This window comes from Saimiri boliviensis, chromosome 12, assembly GCF_048565385.1.
Source record: "Saimiri boliviensis isolate mSaiBol1 chromosome 12, mSaiBol1.pri, whole genome shotgun sequence".
NCBI lineage: Eukaryota > Metazoa > Chordata > Mammalia > Primates > Cebidae > Saimiri > Saimiri boliviensis.
Window position 1 is genome coordinate 28,837,443 of NC_133460.1, and position 21,388 is coordinate 28,858,830.

The 21,388-nt window shown below is 39.0% G+C and overlaps 1 protein-coding gene across 4 annotated transcripts in view; it reads left to right on the forward strand.

Annotated features, from left to right (window-relative positions):
* WAPL (WAPL cohesin release factor) overlaps window positions 1-14,919 on the forward strand; it is a 92,916-nt gene extending 77,997 nt beyond the window's left edge. For all 4 annotated transcript variants that reach the window (XM_039478189.2, XM_039478191.2, XM_039478190.2 and 1 more), the window contains 4 exons: window positions 3,784-3,991; window positions 7,267-7,355; window positions 12,129-12,224; window positions 12,540-14,919. In XM_039478189.2, the coding sequence (XP_039334123.2) occupies window positions 3,784-3,991; window positions 7,267-7,355; window positions 12,129-12,224; window positions 12,540-12,605 (459 nt within the window). In that variant the 3' untranslated portion in view covers window positions 12,606-14,919. The remainder of the gene's footprint in view (window positions 1-3,783; window positions 3,992-7,266; window positions 7,356-12,128; window positions 12,225-12,539) is intronic.
* The last annotated feature ends 6,469 nt before the right edge of the window (window positions 14,920-21,388 follow it).

Below are 21,388 nucleotides of genomic sequence, written 5' to 3' on the forward strand. Positions count from 1 at the left end.
ACATCTTTATCTGCTGTGGTTTATGGCTTGTCATTTTTTAAAATTTATTTATTTTTCAGTTTGTCATTTTAAAATCAATCTCAAGTTTTTGTTTTTCAATTTTAATACCTTTTGGGTGATGGGTTCTGTTACTCATTATAGAAAATCCTGCTGCCTTGTATTCACATCATTTACCTTAAGTATTAAGAAATGGCTCTTAATTTCGATATTCAAAGATACTGTGGAAAAATCCATGTTTAGGTTTATATCCTTTATGCTACTGATAACACCAGTCTGAATTCAGTAATTTTCAAATTACGTACCTTTTTAATAATGTATTAATGGAATCCTACAGGTAGTTTTGATTACTGACATGAACTTTCCTCTTTCTGGCTGTTCTTTTCTTACCTATTTATGGATCTGCTTATTTTTTACAAACCAAACATAATTCACTTACATAGTGTGTGTGTGGGGGGGAGATCCAGAAAGGTTTAAACTCCACAAATCTATTTCCTAAAACGTTACCATTTGTAATAGTTTTGTGTCTGTCCTGAGAAATTAGTGTTTATACATATATCAAAATAAATGTGCAAGCCAGACATGGTGGCTCATGCCTATAATCTGCAATCCCAACACTTTGGGAGGCCAAGGCAGGCAGACTGCATGAGCCCAGGAGTTCAAGCCCAGCCTGGTCAACATGGCAAAATTATCTCTACTAAAAATATTAAAAATTAGCCAAGTGTGGTGGCATGTGCCTGTAGTTCCAGCTACTTGGGAGGCTAAGGTGGGAGAATCACTTGAGCCCAGGAAGTCAAGGCTGCAGTGAGCCATGATCCTGCCACTGCACTCCAGCCTGGGCAATGGGAGTGAGATCCTGTCCAAAAAGTAAATAAAAAATAAATGTGCAATGCATTTTGTATAAATGAACTCTTACTGTACATAGTGATTACTGTATACTGCTTTTTGCTTAGTCTTCCTGAGCTTTTTATGTCAACACATAGGTTTATCACATTCTTCATAATAACTGCAAACCATTCAGTAGCTTTTTGATTCATTCATACATATATATGTACATACAGGGTCTCACTCTTTCTCCCAGGCTGAAGTGCAATGGTGCAATCATAGCTCACTGCAGCTTTTACCTCCCAGGCACATGTGCCACCATGTTCGATAAGTTTTGTATTTGTAGAGCTGAGGTTTAACGGCGTTGCTCAGCCTGGTCTCAAACTCATGCGCTCATGTGATCCCCCTGCCTTGCCTCCTAAAGTGCTAGGATCACAGGCATGAGCTACCATCTCTGCTGTGGTAGTTTTGAAACAAACCTCTACTAATATACACTTTTTTTTTTTTTTTTTTTTTTTTTTTTGAGAGGGAGTTTCTCTCTTGTTACTCAGGCTGGGGTGCAATGGCACGATCTCGGCTCACCGCCACCTCCGCCTCCTGCGTTCAGGCAATTCTCCTGTCTCAGCCTCCTGAGTAGCTGGGATTACAGGCACGCGCCACCATGCCCAGCTAATTTTTTGTATTTTTAGTAGAGACAGGGTTTTACCTTGTTGACCATGATGGTCTCGATCTCCTGACCTTGTGATCCACCCGCCTCGGCCTCCCAAAGTGCTGGGATTACAGGCTTGAGCCACCGCGCCCAGCCCACTTTTTTTTTTTTTTTTTGGAGACAGAGTCTCTCTCTGTTGCCCAGGCTGGAGTGCAGTGGCGCAATCTCGGCTCACTGCAACCCCCACCTCCCAGGTTCAAGTGATTCTCCTGCCTCAGCCTCTCAAGTAGCTGGGACTACAGGCGCATGCCACCACACTTGGCTAATTTTTAGTAGAGATGGGATTTCGCCATGTTGGTCCTGCTGGTCTCAAACTCCTGACCTCATGATCCACCTGCATCAGCCTCCCAAAGTGCTGGGATTACAGGCGTGAGCCACCCACCTTGCCTTTTTTTTTGGGAGGCGGAGTTTCGCTGTTGTTGCTCAGGAGTGCAGTGGCCTGACCTCGGCTCACTGCAGCGTCTACCTCCTGGATTCAAGCAATTATCCTGCCTCCGCCTCCTGCTTAGCTGGGATTACAGGCATGAGCTACAGTGCCCAGTCTGTTTTGTGGTTGTTTTGTTTTGTTTTGTTTTTTTAGTTTTGTTAACAAAAATTAAGAAATAAATATCCTAATATCTAAATCTTAGGCCGTACTTTTTTTTTTTTTTTTTTTTAATTTTTTTGGAGGCAAAGTCTGACTCTGTCACCCAGGCTAGAGTGCACCATTTCTGCTCACTGCAACCCCTGACTCCCAGGTTCAAGTAATCCTCCTGCCTCAGCCTCCCAAGTAGCTGGGATTACAAGCATGTGCCACGACGCCTGACTAATTTTTGTATTTTTAGTAGAGATGGTTTCATCATGTTGGTCAGGCTGTTGTGAACTCCTGACTTCAAGTGATCTGCCTGCCTCGACCTCCTAAGGTGCTGGGATTTACAGGCGTGAGTCACCCCTCCTGGCCAGGCCATTCTTTTCAAAATATGTCTGTGGGCGTAATTTCCTGGTTTAGGAATTGCTGTGTCAGAATATATTGTACTGTATTTAAAATTGATATGCCTAACTCCTCCCACCCTCATTACCAAACACATATTTCCTGTGCCCTCAATTTATACATCCCCCTAAAACTATTTATGAGTCCCTATTCCTTCATACTCTTAAGCCAACATTTTTGCCAGTCTTAACAGGTTCCTAGATATTTTTGGTATTTCCTTAAATGGTACTTTGTACATGTCCAGAAACAGTAATGGTTCGTTCTTTTTATTTTTCCAAGGCCGTTGCTGTTTAACTTCCTTTTTTGCTCTTTTCAATGTCAGTAATTCTTGAAGTTGTGTCTTCAAAGTAACCTACAACAACTCAGTTCTTTCTGGAGTCATAAGTAGGAGTCCGTGATTCTCTTCTCATACATTTTGATCTCAAAGCTTGTAAATTATTGGGAAACCCAAGGAGCTTTTCTTGTTAATATGCGCTTTATTTATCTATATTTACTGAATTAGAAATTAAAACTGGGAAACATTATGTTAGCTGTTAGAGCAGTGACATAATCACATAGCATGTAGACTCCAAAACTTCACTGTAACTTAACGTAAGAAAAAAGAAATCAGCAGACCTCTTAGTAATATGAGTGTAATTTTGACCTCCCATGCTCCCTGATAGGGTCTTAGGAATCCACAGGGATTCTTAAACCCAGTTTTGAGAATTGCTGTTCTCTGTGAAGGTTACCTTTTATTTTCTAAAATATATTTTCTTATATAATGTCTCTTTGAAGTTTATATGCCACTCTGTATACTCAACAAATCTTTGGGGTTTACTTGGCATTTGATTTTCAGGCAGTCCTTTCTAGTAACTGGAGCATTTCCCAAATCATGTCAGTGAGTATATTCAGTGTTTTCTGTGTCAGTACTGTACCAGCATAGGGAAGATAAAGTTAAGTGAAGGCATGGAATTTGGCATATTCCCTTTTGACTTAGGAGTTTTCTAATTTTCTATTTTTTGAATTTCTTGTTGTATGCAAATTAAGGGAAATTTTTGAGATTGATTTTGCAAGCAACCTTCACCATTAGTAGATGACTTCATTGAATCCCAGCAGCATTTATACTTTTGTTTTGGCTCTCTGTAGAATACAGAATAAAGTTTTTACTTATACTCACCTCTTTTTACCACATAACCTTCTTAGAGTTAGTGATAGATTAAAAGCAACCAGAACTTTTTATTTGCACATATACATATTGATTGGCGATCTCTTTTTAATGATCTTCAAAAATAATTTTTATCAGCTATTCCTTGAGCGAGAGCGGGCAGCCCAGCTAGCAGAAAGTAAAACAGATGAGTTGATCAAAGATGCTCCCACCACTCAGCATGATAAGAGTGGAGAGTGGCAAGAAACAAGTGGAGAAATACAGTGGGTGTCAACTGAAAAGACTGATGGTACAGAAGAGAAACATAAGAAGGAGGAGGATGATGAAGAACTTGACCTCAATAAAGGTATATTTACTTTGAATGGTGTGTTTAAATGGAAGATAGTGGTTTGATTTTGTTTTTTTCTTCAAACCATTTTAATTCACAGATTGTCTTAATCTGGCTGTTACTTGAGGACCTCCCTAGTTCAAGCCACACAAGCTTTGATACGAGTGCTTGTGGTAGTTCTCCTACAGTGAGGAAGGTGCATGCCAGTGGCAGGCATGCTAATGATGTCAAAGATCCAGTTAGTCAAGTCACTGTTCTTCCTGGAGCCTCCTTTCCTTTACTCATCTATGAACAGACATAGGAGACATAATAGGATTTTTCCAGTTTCCAGTTTTTGAGATTGCCTTTTTTTACCTTCACTTTAAACTTGAAGATCTATTGTTATAAATTACAGTAATGGTTCTCAAGGGGTAAGTACTAGATGGTAAACACAGTAAGAAATATACTGCAGGCTGGTGGCTCACACCTGTGTGGCCAGCACTTTGGGAGGCTGAAGCAGGAGGATTGCCTGAAGCTAAGAGTTTGAAACAGGGTAGCAAGACCCCATCCCTACGAAAAATGTAAAAAATTAGCTTGACATGGTGGCATAAGCCTGTAGTCCTAGGTACTCGGGAGGCTGAGGTGGGAGGATCGCTTGAACTGAGGAATTTGAAATTACAGTGAGCTATGATTGCACCATTGCACTCCACCCTAGGTGACAGAGTGAGACTCTTTCTCATTAAAAAAAAAAAAAAAAGATACTGGAGGTAATATATTCACCAGTTATACATTATTGAGTATCTACTATTGTCAGAATTTGTGATACAACTTTTGCCATTCATACAAGTTCTGCAAAATAGCCATTTGTAACTTCATTATCACTAAGGTTATAAATTTAAGTTCAGTCAGCCCTCCATACATGTGGGTTCCACATCCATGGAGTCAGCCAACCGCAAATCAAAAATATTTCAGGAAGAAAATATAATATAGGTTAATAAATAATGTAGTATAACAGCTATTTACATAATCTTTACATTGTATTAGGTATTATAAGTAATCTAAAAATGATTTAAAAGTATGCCAGAGGATGTGTGTAAGTTATATGCAAATACTGCACTCTTTCCTATCAGAGATTTGAGCATCCTCCAGTTTTGGTATCTAGAACCCAATCCCCCCTCGGATGCAGAAGGATGATTGTAATATGTTCAGCTTCACATCACTAGAAAGCAAGCCATAGCAATGTCTCATTCTGAGCTGCTTCTGTTACTCCCACTCCTCTCCAAACCTGATGCCATTAGTTCTGATACTGTAATATATTTCTTTTCCTTTTTCTCGGTTACTAGGTTTTGATGCTGTTCTTTTTTTGGCATAATAACATTTTTGGTTTTTTAGCGGTCTCTTTAAAAGTTACTTTTTATTTATTTATTTATTTATTTATTTATTTATTTATTTATTTATTTATTTTGAGACGGAGTTTCGCTCTTGTTACCCAGGCTGGAGTGCAATGGCGCGATCTCGGCTCACCGCAACCTCCGCCTCCTGGGTTCAGGCAATTCTCCTGCCTCAGCCTCCTGAGTAGCTGGGATTACAGGCACGTGCCACCACGCCCAGCTGATTTTTTTGTATTTTTAGTAGAGACGGGGTTTCACCATGTTGACCAGGATGGTCTCAATCTCTCGACCTCGTGATCCACCCGCCTCGGCCTCCCAAAGTGCTGGGATTACAGGCTTGAGCCACTGCGCCCGGCCTAAAAGTTACTTTTTATTGAAAACAAATTCAACACTTTTATTAAAAACAGCTTTATTGAAACAGAATTCACATACAATTTATCCTTTTAAAGTAATTCATTAGTTTTTTGTATATTCACAAGGTTGTGCTGCCATTACTACTAATTCCAAATAACGTTTTTATCAGCACTAAAGGAACCCTGTGCCCATTAGCAGCCATCACCCCTATTTTCCCCTCCCCCGTGGCTACTAGCAACCACTAACCTACTTTCTGTTTCTATGGATTTGCCAGTTTTGGACATTCCATTTTAAAAGGAGTCATACAATATGTGGCCTTTTATGATTGGCTTCTTTCAGCCAGAAGAATGTTTTCAAAGTTTGTCCGTGTTACAGTATGTGTTAATACCGTATTCCTTAGACAAATAATATTCTGTAACATTGTTATACCATAGTTTGTTAACCATTTGTTCACTGATGGGCATTTGAGTGGTTTCTGCTTTTTAGCTTTTTGAACAATTATCTGCCAGTTTTTTTTTTGTAAACATAATGTTTTTATTTCTTTTGGATATATCCCTAGGAGTTGGAATTGTTGGGTTGTATGTTAACTGTCTGTTTAACATTCTGAGAAAATGCCCAATTGTTTTCCAGTGTGGCTGCAGTATTTTACATTCCCATCAGCAACGTATGAAGGTTCCAAATTACTTGTAAAAGAAAATTTTTACATTTGTGTATCTTGTTTGAAGAAATAAAGTCCTCTGCCCAGTTTTGTAGGTTTTTTGTTATTGTTGTTTTTGAGACAGAGTCTTGCTCTGTCGCCCAGGCTGTAGAGCAGTGGCACGATCAGGGCTCACTGCAGCCTTAACTTCCCAGGCTCAGGTGGTCCTCCCACCTCAGCTTTGCAAGTAGCTTGGGACTACAGGCCTGTAACAACACACCCATTTAAGGTTTTTGAATTTTAGTGGAAAGAAGTTCTCACTATGTTGCCTAGGCTGGTCTCAAACTCCTGAGCTCAAGTGATCCTCCCGTCTCAGCCTTCCAAAGTGTTGGGATTATAGCTGTGAGCCACCACGCCTGGCCCTTTGCCCCAGTTTTAATTGGATTGTTTTTGTTGTTGAGTTGTAAGAATTTTCTTTCTTTTCTTTTTTTTTTTTAATTATAAGACAGGGTTTCACCTTGTTGGCCAGGATGGTCTCGATCTTTTGACCTCGTGATCCACCCAGTTGGGCCTCCCAAAGTGCTGAGATTACAGGCGTGAGCCACTGTGCCTGGCCAAGAATTTTTTATTTGTTCTGGATACTTGACCCTTATCAAGTTCATGATGTGCAAATACATTCTCTCATTCTGTGGTTTATCTTTTCACTTTGTTAATTGTGTCCTTTGCAACACAAACATTTAAGTTTTATGGTTTCAGCTCTTCTTTTGGATCCCTATTCCATTTTGATTTAATTTTTGTTAATTTGTGGATATCCAGTTGTTCTAGCATCACTTGTCGATTTGTAGCAATTTTGAAGTAGAGATAACTAACAGAATGGTTGGTTTTGTGAAATTTGTCTTAATTAATATCTGTTACCATTCTTCAACTCTCAGCCCTTCAGCATGCCGGCAAACACATGGAGGATTGCATCGTGGCCTCCTACACAGCACTACTACTAGGGTGTCTCTGCCAGGAAAGTCCAGTAAGTACATAGTTCAGTACTGTTTTATCTATCTTTGAAAGATTCCAATGTAACAATTTCATGCCATTGTCTGTTTCACTTATTTATTTCTTCAGTGTTTCCCCTTTAATGTTCAACTTATTTCACAAAGGCTGGTTATAGGGTCGTTTCAACTGTTTGGTGTTTTTTTATGAAAGAAAAATGGCAAGCAAATGCGTTAACATTTCCGGTAGTTTTATTTTAAATTACCTAAATAGTTTTAAAGTAAAAACTTTAATAAATCTGTACTGGAAAGGGAATGTGTGGCATTTTTTACATGCTAATCCTTTCCAATATAGGTTATACTAAGTAAAGTCTGGAGTGGAATAAATTGATTTTCACTTTTTAAAAAGTGAAATAAAGTTGATCTTTATGGCTTTATTAGAAAGGATGTACCTGTCAGAGTTAGGCTGTTAAAGATATAAGAAAAAGTAGTTCTGGAAAACAAGCTAGTTAGTGATTTTAATCTCATGAAAAATGAAGAATTACATTTATGAAATCAAATTTAAAATTAAGATGGCATATAATATTAAAAACTTTTAAATACTTGTTGAGCTTTTTAAGGTACATCCCAAAGGTCAGAATACATTGTCTAATGAAAAACCTCTTGTGGCAGGGTGTGGTGGCTCACACCTATAATCTCAGCACTTTAGGAGGCCTAGACGGGCAGATACCTTTAGGTTAGGTGTTCAAGACCAGCCTGGCTAACATGGTGGAATCATGTCTCTACTAAAAATACAAAAATCAGCTAGGTGAGGTGGTGCACACCTGTAATCTCAGCTACTAGGGAGATAATCGAATAGCTTGAATCCCGGATGTGAAGTTTGCAGTGAGCTGAGATTGCGCCACTGTACTTCAGCCTGGGCTGCAGAGCAAGACTGTTTCAACAAAAGTAAAGAAGGGAAAAAAAGAAAAGCTCTTGTTTGATGGATAAATCTGTTCAGATGCCGTTGGTGGAGTAAAAGAAGGGATAGTATGAAACCTGTACTCACCTGGCTTAAGATGGCAAATTTGCATGATGTCAGTGCATCACTCTGGTCATCAGAGACTCAGATCATTTCTGTCATTGTTATTTTTCTGTGTTTTTTTTGTGGAAATGGGGTTTTTGCCCTGGCTGGTGTCAAACTCCTGGGCTCAAGTGATCGTCCTGCCTTTCAAAGTGCTGGGATTATAGGTGTGGACCATGATGCCCAGCCATTTCTGTCTTTCAGCTGCTGTCCTCCACATGTTGTCCTCTGCTAACCCTCATGGTCTTGTGCTGTCTACAGTTAGGTGTCTCATCAAGTTAATGCATAACAATAATAGGTGTCTCTTCCTCTGTGGTTCTTTTTTTTTTTCTTCCCCCGTAGCTACGTTGACTGGAAATACGTAGTTTTTTAAGACAACTGTTTGTTTCCCCTTTGGGACCCCATGCCACGCTCACCTCTCACCAGGTAGACTTTTAATGTTGGCCAGTATTGGGACACATGCTTTTGTCTGAACCAGTCACTGTCCAGGAACATGGGATTACTGTGAGTGTATTAGATCATTAGGATTCACTTGGGAGAAATGCGAACGTCTAGACAATCAGGCTGAGCCAGCCTAGAAGTGGAAGGTTATGGCTCTGGGGAGACTGCTGCCTTGGGAAAAACAAAGATGAGGAGTAAAACTGTTGAGGAAGGAGATGGCAGAATCGTTGTCAGTGTTTACCTTTAAGATGGAGGGGTTGGGCACAGGTGGATTATTTTTAAGTGTAAAGTCCGTTTGAAAAGCCATATTTCAAAGTGGAAGTCAGATTGTTTTCTAGGAGCAAGGGCATTGAGGAGGCAAGAAAGCGTGGAGACCTATAGGGAAGGGGTTAGTTTCAGTAGGAAGCAGGGGCCAGTTTCCTCATTTTTGCCATCTAGTTCTCCTTATTGCCTTTTTTTTTTCCCCCCCACTTTCTGTATCGAAGTTCTGTGTATTTTTCTGAGTACATCTTGTCCATCTCTTCCACACTTACATTATAACCAGTCTGAATGCACCAGCCCACTCTGAGTCCCCTCTGGGTACCACTGCTTTCAGGATCAAGACCAAAGTTCTCATCATGGCTCTGGAGGCCCTGCAAGATCTTTATATTCCTTTTTCTTATTCCAGTGACAGGATTTTAAGAGCAAGTCAGAAACACATCAAACACGGGAGGAAAATGCAGGCCTCAAATAAAAGCATTGAAAATAATAGTTAAATATAAATATTTTTAGATACTCTGTTTTATATCCACTGTAGGTTTAGTCATATTTCAGTCACGTTCTTTTTTACATAATTGTCCTTGAAATTGTGTTATTACCACTTATAATTTATCTTAGGCCATCTTTCCCATGCTAATTCTTAACTCTTGTTTGCTTGTATCTATCTTGTCTCTAAAGAGAGAATGTTCTTAGTTGCGGGCAATGTTGTAAATTCATGGAGCCCCAGATTTATTTGTTGCCTTGGAGATTATTATGATTAACCCCAAAAAGCTAGTGGATACCACAAAATGTAAAGGGAGCTGGTTTGCCTAATGTCTAAGTGAAAGAGACAGACAAGAAAGCGTGTGGTTGTTGCAGTAAATGCTGCTTTGTGGTCTGATCTGTTTTTACTTGCTCTCCATGACTTCTCACTCTGCATTGGGTGCATTGCAGTGGTCAGTCTCCTCACTGCTCTTTCTGCTTTCTTGTCTCCCCATTCCTGACCTTGCACATTGCCACCAGAGCTAAATCAGAACACTTGCTGATCACTTAGCTTCTTGCCCAGTCTTCCTTGGCTCACAGCCAGTAAGGAGAGTCACGACTTTGTTTAGTACTGTGAGACCCTCGATTTCAGACTGCTTCTCCAGTTTCCAAACCTACATACCCTTGGATACTTTTTTAAATTTTCGGATAGGCCATGCTGTATCATACCTTCTCTTTTTGTACCTGCTACGCTTTGTTACAAAAATGCTGTCACTGTCCCTTCCCTTGCCTCAGAAACGCTGTAGGTTATGTTCTATAGTGTGTTGATAGAGAAGGATTTGATTTGGATTAATGAGGGTCTTTCATCCAAAAACATAGAAGCTAATCATATATTCTTTATTATAGAGGTGCACTTTTCTACTGAGCTGTTCTCCAGAGACACCTTAGCCACTACTCTGCCCACCACTCTGGTAACTTTTGGTGGAGAGGATCAGTTTGAATGTGTGTAACTGATACCTTCAGCACATGAGTACTTTAGCAGTATTTTGATTAGATCTTTTCTGAAGCTGTATTCATCTCATTATTTTGCTGCTTTCTAATTTTTCGAGTACCCTGGCATGGGAATAGGAAAAAGGAGGTAGGTAGTGGCAAAGTTTTGAAAAGTAATATGTCGTGTCTCCTTTTTTGCCTCTACTAACAAAAGTCAAATTGGAAGCTTTCGTGTATTTTATTGTTGTTTAGTTGGTTTTGTTTAATCCTTTACCTTGTGTCCCCACACTTGGTACAGTATACTTTCTTTTGCTCCTTATTACAGGTGAACCTTCCTAGAAGATCTTTTCTTTTGATTCTCCCTAAAACATTTAAAGCATTCTTTTCTTTTTTTTTTTTTTAATAGAGACAGGGTTTCACTGTGTTGGCCAGGCTGGTCTTGAACTCTTGACCTCGTGATCCGCCCGCCTCGGCCTCCCAAAGTGCTGGGATTACAGGCATGAGCCACCGCACCCCGCCAAAAGCGTTCTTTAATATAATGAAATGAACAGTTTTTTTAGCAGGTGGTATAATGTTTTTCATATAACAGATTGGTTTATACATAGTTTGGCTGCTTCTCGCTAATAACGAAGGGTTTCCTCTCCTGATATTGTCTGAGAATCTGTTTATTATAGATGAGGTTAGATTACCTTTGGAAGGATACTTCTAGTTAATTTCTGTCCTATATAATTAGTGGAATTCACCTGTGAAACGTGAATTTTATTTGATCTTTTTATTTTGTGAGCAGCTCTGTGAGAATATTCTCAAGTCTAAAGTCCTCACCCTCTTCTCCTATTCCTCCGGTCCCCCAATGAAACACAAACATACATTAAACAGTACAGTTTGTTATTTCAGGCCTTTTTCTTTGCATTTATGAAAGTAGTCTGGGTACACTGGCTTACGCCTATAATCCCAGCACTTTGGAAAACCAAGGCATATAGATTACTTGAGGCCAGCATGGCCAACATGATGAGACCCCGTCTCTACTAAAAATACCAAAATTAGCCAGGTGTGGTGACCACGTGCCTATAATCCTAGCTGCCTAGGAGGCTGAGGTACGGGAATCACTCGAACCCAGGAGGTGGAGGTTGTAGTGAGCTGACATTGTACCACTGCACTCCAGCCTGGGCAACAGAGGGACTGTTTCATTAAAAAAGAAAAAGAAAAAGAAAAGAAAAACGAGTGTGGTGGCTCACATCTGTAATCCTAGCACTTTGGGAGGCTGAGATGGGCGGATTGCCTGAGCTCAGGAGTTTGAGACCAGCCTGGGCACCATGGTGAAACCCCGTCTCTACTAAAATACCAAAAAAAAAAAAAGTAAATGGGCACACAAATGTTTCTTTGTAGCTTTTGCCAACTTTACCTTTCTTCTTTCTTTCTGGGGGTGAGGTGGGAAATGGACAGCATGCAGAGTGAGTGTGGAAAGAGAATAACCATGTGTTCCAAGGATCTTGTGAAAGTTTGCGCCAGGATGTGTGTCAAAACCAACAACATTGTATGAGGTGCAATCTCATGTTTTCTTCCAGCTGACCAGTATTTCTTGCTCTGTTTTCCTCAGATCAATGTAACCACTGTACGGGAATATCTGCCAGAGGGAGACTTTTCAATAATGACAGAGATGCTCAAAAAATTTTTGAGCTTCATGAATCTTACTGTAAGTAGTTTTTATTGGAGCTTCTATGATTTTAAATTTAAGTATAATACATTGACAGTAGAAATAAAAACACTATGGCCATAGCAAGTGGGAGCAAAAGGGATTTTCTTTTAATTTTAGTAATTGTGTTCTATTTCTTCAAGATAATTATTACATGTCATGGCAAATAACTTTATCAAACCCACAATTTAAACTCAGTATACTTTGATTTGTAGCGTTCAGTTTAGTAAATCTAGAAATAAACTTTTATTTAATACTTCTTAAAATCTGTTAAATATTAACTATTACTTCCTTTCCCCTTCACCCCCCTTTCAGTGTGCTGTTGGAACAACTGGCCAGAAATCTATCTCTAGAGTGATTGAGTATTTGGAACATTGCTAGCTGCTTTCCCTTTGCTTCAGGTGCTCGGTAATGCTGGAGCTATCCTTAGACAAAGAAAAGTCAAGTCATGAAAGAAGTCCTTGAAGATATACCAAGAACATTCATCAATATCATTCATGTTTGGATTTTTAAGGCCACCTGATTTCATCGTCATGCATTCAGCATTTGCTAAATGACAGTTACTACATCAATCTGCAACTATCAAAAATGAGGGAAAAGGTTCAGGCTGTTAACAATTCCATGCAGTATTTAAATACATTTACTTTGGCAGAGTTTATACCCTCCCCTTGTTCTCTTGCTTTATTCTGGGCAAGTTTTAAGGGGAAAATTTGTGCTGCTGTTAGTGCAACTGCTGTGTATGTTGAGCCACTGTTGTCATGCCAGCCAGGTGCAAAGGCAGCTTAGCTACTGAGGTAGCGAATGTTCTGAGGACATTCTAGACAACAGCTTAGTTCCTTTTTCAGGCTCATTTGCTTTTGCTTTTTTGTTGAATGATTCCAATCGTAAATAAAGCTTTTAATAATTTTGTGAATTTTTTGGTTGTTGTTCCCTGAACTACTGTCTATATTTAAAATTAGATGGAATCCAAAGATACAAGGGATTAATAGTATATTTTTTTATTCCTGATTAGGTTTGGGTTATTGAACTGTTTTTTACTTTTGAGACCACAACCATATTCCATATTCAATATCATACCATAATGTGTCATAGCTATAGACACAAGAAAACAAGTAACACTTTGAGGGAATATTATATAAGATGATATGCCCTGTTAAAGGAGGAAGCAAAATAGTCAAACCCAGGGTAGTTTACACTTAATGCTAGGGAGGCTCTTAAAACATGAAGTTTTGAGGAAAGACTCTCTGGATATATTTTCTAATGTTCAATACAATAAATATAAGGAAGCTAAAACACCAATGTGGAATTCATGTTTCCAGATAACATGTATATTCTTCTATAGAGTGACAGGATCAATTGCATAAGCGCAAAGCCTTAAATTGCTGGTTTAGAGAAGACCCTTTTTTCATTCAGATTCTTTGTTCATAGAGCAGTTGTTTGAAAAAACAGTTAATGGAACACAAAACATTTTATAGATTTAATTTCACAACATCACAAATTTTTCTTGTGTTAATTATTTTTCAGACCATTGGTTATACTTTTTTTTTTTTTTCCTTTTTATTGATTGGGCCTGAATACAGGCTTTCTAGAGATCTTTTTCATTCATGCTTTTTAAATACCCTTCAGGTAGTTACATCATGTTTCTTCATTGGATTTGAAAAACTTGAAGCCATAAAAATATTAGTTTGGTGTGTATTGGGGAAAATAGCTAAAAGTCTAATTTTTACCCATTTAGACTTTGTTATTTCCTTGTATAAAGTGACAAATCGGGGCTCTTGTATTAGTGCCAGCTGTAATGTTTTTAAAATGCAGTGGCTGCCTTCTATTGTCTTCCTATTTTTGATAATGCAGATTGTTGGGAAATCTATGAGGAAGTAACTGATTCCAGGCAAATTGTTTTCTTCCTTCTACCCACCCCAATCCCTACCCATCACCTTTTAAGAACATAGTACACCAGTGTAACGTGGGAACCATTGAGATTGTATTTGCCCTGAGTATTAAAGCTAGCTTAGCAAAATATTTTTAAAAGCATATTGGTAAATGATACCCATAAAATTAAATTAGATATATTTTGTTTAAATTATTTTAAAATGCAAAATATATTGATATTAATCATTGGATTTAGGAAAAGGGACAGATTTTTGGTGAACCTGACTTGTGGCAGATGGTAAGGAATATTTTAAAACATTTGGATGAGAACAATCAGGGCGAACTACATTTTTCTGTTACACTGGTAATCATTTGAGAATTGATTTACCTCAGTGTTTAACAGTTTTTTTGTTTTGTTTTTTAAATAATAACTAATTGTCAAACACTGATAGAGATGCAGATTTTGGTGGGGGGAGGTGGTGGGGGAGATAATCACTTCACCAACTGCAGTGCATTTGTGTGTTTTTAACCCTCAGAGAACTCTGCATTTTAGGGTACTTGAGGCTGACTTGCAAATTAACTAAAGTTTTAAAGTAACCTTTTTTTCCATTGTAAATATTTCTGTAAATACTACCAATTGGAAATTAGAACAGTAGAGTACTTTTCTGAATCCAATCCTATTTTTATTTTATACAGTATTTCTCAGCTGTGATCTTTGGAGCAAAAGCCAACGGCAGGAAAAAATAGTTTGTACCAGTTTCATGAAGTATGTCTTTGGGTTTTTGTAAATAATTTTAACTCAAATAAAATTGCTACTTTCAATACACATGTTGTCTTTAACATAAGTCTATTGACCTATTTTGGAGGACAAAGTGCCACAAACTATATAGCTGACTCTAATGGGAAGTACACTGTGTCACTTAACACACGTTTAACCCAAATTTTTTTTAAAATTTGTTTTTAGTTTTTGTTAAACACTACGTATTTCTCCATGTTTTTAATAATACTCACCTGAATATAATGTTAACTCAGGCCAGTTAGGGACTGGATTTTCAGTTAGGCCCGTGGCATACTTGCTGTGCTGAATTAGGTATTTTTTGCTCCTGTGAGTATCGTCCAAGACTTCTTTGCATCTCTGCGTCTGAGGTTTCATAGTGCTTTTTAGTTTTTCAGTTTTCTTCTTAGTTGTTAGCCTTTAGGCTTCCTGCATTTACCACAAGTAGATTCCTCAACCTCTTCTTACTGCTTTTAGCCACAAAACTAGATTGAAGGATCTTTCCTGGGAGTTTCCATCTATTCTCCCCACTTGTTAAACATGACCATGTAAGAGTGGTTTCAGGATGCAGGCTATGGATAGAAAGACAGATCACACATAAAATTTGAATCCTTTTTCTGATACATGTTTATTGACTTTGAGTAAATTCTTGAACTATTAAGAAAATGAAGAGGGTTGGGCATGGTGGTTCATGCTTGTGATCCCAGCACTTCATGAGGCCAAGACAGGCAGATCACTTGAGACCAGGAATTTGAGACCAGCCTGGGCAACTTAGTGAGACTTTCCCTCTCCCCTGCCTTATCGCTACAAAAAAAATAAAAATAAATGAGCTGGGCATGGTGGTTTATGCCGTAGTTCTAGCTACTCAGAAGGCTGAGACTGAAGACTCCCTGAGCCCAGGAGTTCAAAGCTACAGTGAGCCATGACCGTGCTGCTACACTCTAGCTTTGGAAGAAAATAAGAGCCAGACTGGGAGAAAACATTCACAAGTCGTAAGTCTGAAAGAGATCTTTAGAATCTATAAAGAACTGCTACAATAAAAATTCAATTTAAAAATGAACAAAAATCTTGAACAGGTACTTCACAAAGGATGATAAATGAATGGCCAATATGAGTCATAGAATTGCAAATTTAAATCACAGCCCAGGCCTGGTGGTTGGCTGGGCGCAGTGGCTCTCGTAATCCTAGCACTTTGGGAGGCCTAGTTGGGTGGATTGCTTGAGCTCACAAGTTTAAGACCAGACTGGGCAACATGGTGAAACCTGGTCTCGACAAAAAATAGGAAAAATTAGCCAGGCATGGTAGTGCACACATATAGTTCCAGCTACTCAGGAGGCTGAGGTGGAAAAATCACCTGAGCCCGGGAGATGGAGGTTGCAGTGAGCTGAGATCATGCCACTGTACTCCAGCCTGGGCAATAGAGCCAGATCTCATCTCAAAAATAGAATAGGCTGGGCGCGATGGTTCACGCCTGTAATTCCAGCACTTTGGGAGGCCAAGGCAGGCAGATCACAAGGTCAGGAGATTGAGACCAGCCTGGCCAACATGGTGAAACCCCATCTTTACTAAAAATACAAATATTAGCTGGATGTGGCAGTGCGTGCCCAGCTACTCAGGAGGCTGAGGCAGGAGAACTGCTTGAACCCGGGAGGTGGAGGTTGCAGTGAGCCAAGATTGCGCCACTGCACTCCAGCTGGTTGACACCGTGAGACTCAGTCTCAAGTAAATAAAAATAAAAATGACAATGAGGTGCTGTTATATATTCGGTAGAATTGTCAGTTCAAAAGTTGACAGCACCAAATGCTGGCACATGAACAACTGGAACTTTTTTAATGTTGTTGCAAATATAAAATCATAATACCACTTTGGAAGACTTGTGTCAATTCCTTGTGAGATTAAAGGTACACCTGTCTGGGCTGAGTGCACTGGCTCGCCCCTGGAATCCCATGGGAGGCCATGGTAGGAGGATCGATTGAGGCCAAGAACTCAAAACCAGCCTGAGCAATGTGGTGAGACCTCATCTCTGCGAATCAATCAGTCAATAAAAGCTGCGCATGGTGGCACATGCCCGTAGTCCCAGCTGAGGCAGGAGGATTGCTTGAGCCCAGGAGGTTGAGGCTGTAGTGAGCCATGTTTACACCACTGCACTCCAGCCTGGGCCACAGCTTAAAAAAAAAAAAAAAGAAAAAAGATACACTTGTCCTTCATCCTAACAGTTTCACTTTGTCCAGAAGGAATGAAAATATTCAACAGAAAAACTTGTAGAAAATGTTGATAGTTATTTTAGTAACAAATAGGCAAACACTGGAAACAACTCAAATGTCCATCCACAGACAGTAAACAATATGTTCATGAGATAAAATAGTAATAAAGAGGCATGAATTACTTTTAATTAATTAATTAAAAGATGGGATTTCACCATATTGATCAGGTTGGTCTTGAACTCCCGACCTCAGGTGATCTGCCTGCCTTGGCCACCAAAGTGCTTGGATTACAGGTGTAAGCCACCACGCCCGGTGAATTACTTTTAAAATCAACAACCTGAATAAATTTTATATTCATAATGCTGAATGGAAGAAGCTGAATTTTCGGCCGGGCGTGGTGGCTTACGCCTGTAATCCAAGAACTTTGGAGGCCAAGGCGGGCGGATCACCTGAGGTTGGGAGTTCAAGACCAGCCTGACCAACATGGTGAAACCCCGTCTTTATTTTTTAAAAATTTTAAAAATTATATATTTTTTAAAAAGCTGAATTTTCAAAATACATAAAATACAGTCATGCTCAGTGGCTCATACCTGTAATCCCAGTGCTTTGGGAGGCCAGAGTGTGAGTATTGCTTGAGACTGTGAATTTGAGACTTAATGCATCAGTTTATACAAAATTGTAGAACAGGCAATATTATTTAAGGTGAAAACATTCAGAACAATTTATCTAAAAGACAGTAACAAGCAGTTAAATGAAAAAATTATATGCTTAGAAATGTAAAAACACAACCTGATAAATCATGGGTTAAATTAATTATAATTATTATTATTATTTTTTTTTTTTTGAGACATAGTCTTCCTCCATCACCCAGGCTGGAGTGTAGTGGCGAGATCTTGGCTCACTGCAACCTCCACCTCCTGTGTTGAAGCGATTCTCCTGCCTCAGCCTCTCGAGTAGCAGGGATTACATGTGCACACCACTATACCCAGCTAATTTTTATATTTTTAGTAGAGAAGGGGTTTTACCATGTTGACCAGGCTAGTCTCAAACTTCTGACCTCAAGTGATCCACACACCTCAGTATCTCAAAGTACTGGGATTACAGGCATGAGCCACGACACTCGGCCATAATTTTTTTTTTTTTTTAATTAGAATTAGGTGCAGTGGCTCACACCTGTAATTTCAGCACTTTTGGGAGGCCAAGGCAAATGGATCACTTTAGCCCAGAGACCATCCTAGGCAACATGGCAAATCCCACCTCTATGAAAAATACAAAATTAGTTGGGTGTGGTGGCACATGCTTGTAGTCCCAGCTACTTGACAGTCTGTGGGCGGGGGAGGGGTGGGGGGAGGGAGGAATCACTTGAATCCAGGAGGTGGTGGTTGCAGTGAACCACTGCACTCCAGCCTAGGTGAAAGAGTGAGATCCTGTCTCAATAAAAGTTTTTAATTTAAAAAATAAATTAGAACTGTACGATAATGAAAATAAAATATATCAAAAGTCATGGTGCCAGGCACAGTGGCTCATGCCTGTAATCCCAGCATTTTGAGAGGCCAAAGTGGGTAGACCACCTGAGGTCAGGAGTTTGAGACCAGCCTGACCAACATGGTGAAACCCCATTTCCACTAAAAATACAAAATAACCTGAGTTTGGTGGTGTGCACCTGTAGTCCCAGCTACTTGGGAGGCTGAGGCAGGAGAATCACTTGAACCTGGGAGGTGGAGGTTGCAGTGAGATGAGATCACACCATTGCACTCCAGTCTGGACGGCAAGAAAGAAACTCCATCTCAAAAAAAAAAAAAAAAAAAAAAAAAAAGTCATAGGATGCAGCAAAATGATACTTCAGGAGAAATGTTTAGCTTTAAGTTCTTGTATTTGAAAGACAGAATGACTAAAAATTGTAAAGTACATATTCATCTTGATGACAGAGTGAGAGTAATAGAATAAACCCTTAATAGGTAGAGGGAAAAAGATAATGGCAAATTTTTAAAATTAGTGAAAAACAGATTCTTTGCAAAGTCTAAATTTTGAGGACCCTGACCAAGAAGGAAGAAATAAAGTATAAATTACAAAAGGAAGTATAGACGGACTCCATCTCTGGATCCCCTCACATGACAGCTTGGGAACTCTCTCTCTCTCTCTCTCTCTCTCTCTCTTTTTCTCTCTCTCTCTCTCTCCCTAATAAATTGCTTTTCTGCAGAAAAAAAAAAGTATAAAAATCAATACATGCTAACCTGAGAGCAACGCTGTATCAAATAAACAAATAAAATTTAAAAAGACACATGAGTACAGAAACACTTGAGACTAAAGCAATTTTAACTAAATATCCTGAATAAATGTATGCTAATGAACTTATGACTTAACGAAGCGGGCAAATTCCTAGAATAATATAGCAAAATAGAAAAACCTGGCCAGATGTGGTGCCTCACACCTGTAATCCCAGCACTTTGGGAGACTGAGGTGAGTGAATCACATGAGGTCAGGAGCACAAGATCATCCTGGCCAACGTGGTGAAACTCTATCTCTACTAAAAATACAAAAATTAGCCTCATGTGGTGGTGCGTGCCTGTAATCCCAACTATTGGGAGCCTGAGGCACGAGAATCCCTTGAACCCGGCACGTGGAGGCTGCAGTGAGCCAAGATCACACCATTGCACTCCAGCTGGGACAACAGAGCAAGACTGTCATAAAAAAGAAAAGAAAACCCTAACACAAAAAGAGATAGCGTTTTACAATTTCTGAAGAAATTGAATCAGCATTATTAAAAGGTTTCAAAACACACATGACACAAAGTCCATGATTTTGAAAATTATTTCCACTAAATCATCAAGAAATAATTCCAATCTTACACAAATTCTTCTGGAGCATTGAAAAACAGGGAACTCAGAAACTCCCCCAAATAGTCAATGAAGGATATATAACAATGATAACAATAAGAAAAGGACAAGAAGAGAGAAACATTTCAGGGTAATCTTCTTAATAACCATAGATACTAAATTCCTTTAAAATATATTAGGAAATTGAGTCCAGAAATGTATAAAAAGCGAATAGAATTCGTCCAAGTTTAATTTATCACAGGAATGCAATGGTGCATTAACATTAGAATAATCAGCAAATGTAACTTATCACGCAAATGAAAATCATGAGGTCTTCTCAGTGAATGCACAAAAAGCATTTAATTAAATTTAAATAATATTCAAAGATAAATATACAAACTACACAAATTAAATGACTAAATAGAAGAAAGTTTTAATTTAAAGATTGATACTAATTACATAATTTCAAAGATACTCGAAGAACAAATGTTTTAGCAGAGTAGGAATAGAAGGGAACTTCCTTGAAGCAATTGAAGGTAGCTATTTAAAACCTACAGAAATATTCCATCTTAGTAGTTAAATCTTAGCAGCATTTGCTTTAGAATCAGGAACAAAACAAGGATTTCCAGTGTGAGTACTTTTATTGAAAACTATAGTAGAGGTCTCAGCTAATGTGATAAATAACTAGAGACATAAAAGTGAAAGGATGAAATGAAACCTGAAATTATTTGCAGATGATATGATTATGTAGAAAATCCAAATCTATAGAGAATTTGTTAAATATAAAAAGATAGTTTAGTAATATGGTTAGATATAATTTCAGAATAAACAGATGACAAAAGAATTGAGGCCAACCATCTCAATTCTTTTTTGTATTTGTAGAGACAGGGTTTCACCATCTTGGCCAGGCTGGTCTTGAACTCTTGACCTTGTAATCCACCTCCCTCAGCCTCCCAAATTTCTAGGATTACAGTCATGAGCCACCGCACCTAGCCCAGTCAATGTATTTTTTTTTTTATTGAGAGAGGGTCTCACTCTGTCTCTCAGGCTGAAGTACAGTGGCAAAAATTACAAAATTTTAGCCAGGCGTGGTGGCACATGCCTGTAATCCCAGCTACATGGCAGGCTGAGGCAGGAGAATCTCTTGAACTTGGGAGGCAGAGTGTGCAGTGAGCTGAGATCGCTTCGTTGCACTCCAGCCTGAGCGAGAGTGAGACTCCGACTCAAAAAAAAAAAACAGACTATTTTTTAGAGTAGTTTTAGTTTTACAGCAAAATTGAAGGGAAGGTGCAGAGGCTTCCCAGGTATCCCCGTGCCTGCGACCTGCACAGCCTCCCCCATTATCGACATCCCACATCAGTGTCATGCATTTGCTACAATCAGTAAACGTGACACATCATTGTCACTCAAAGTCCAAGTTTGCCTTAGGGCTCGCTCATGGTCTTCTATGCTCTGTGGTGAACAAATGCACAATGACCTCTATGTGCCATGTTAGTGACA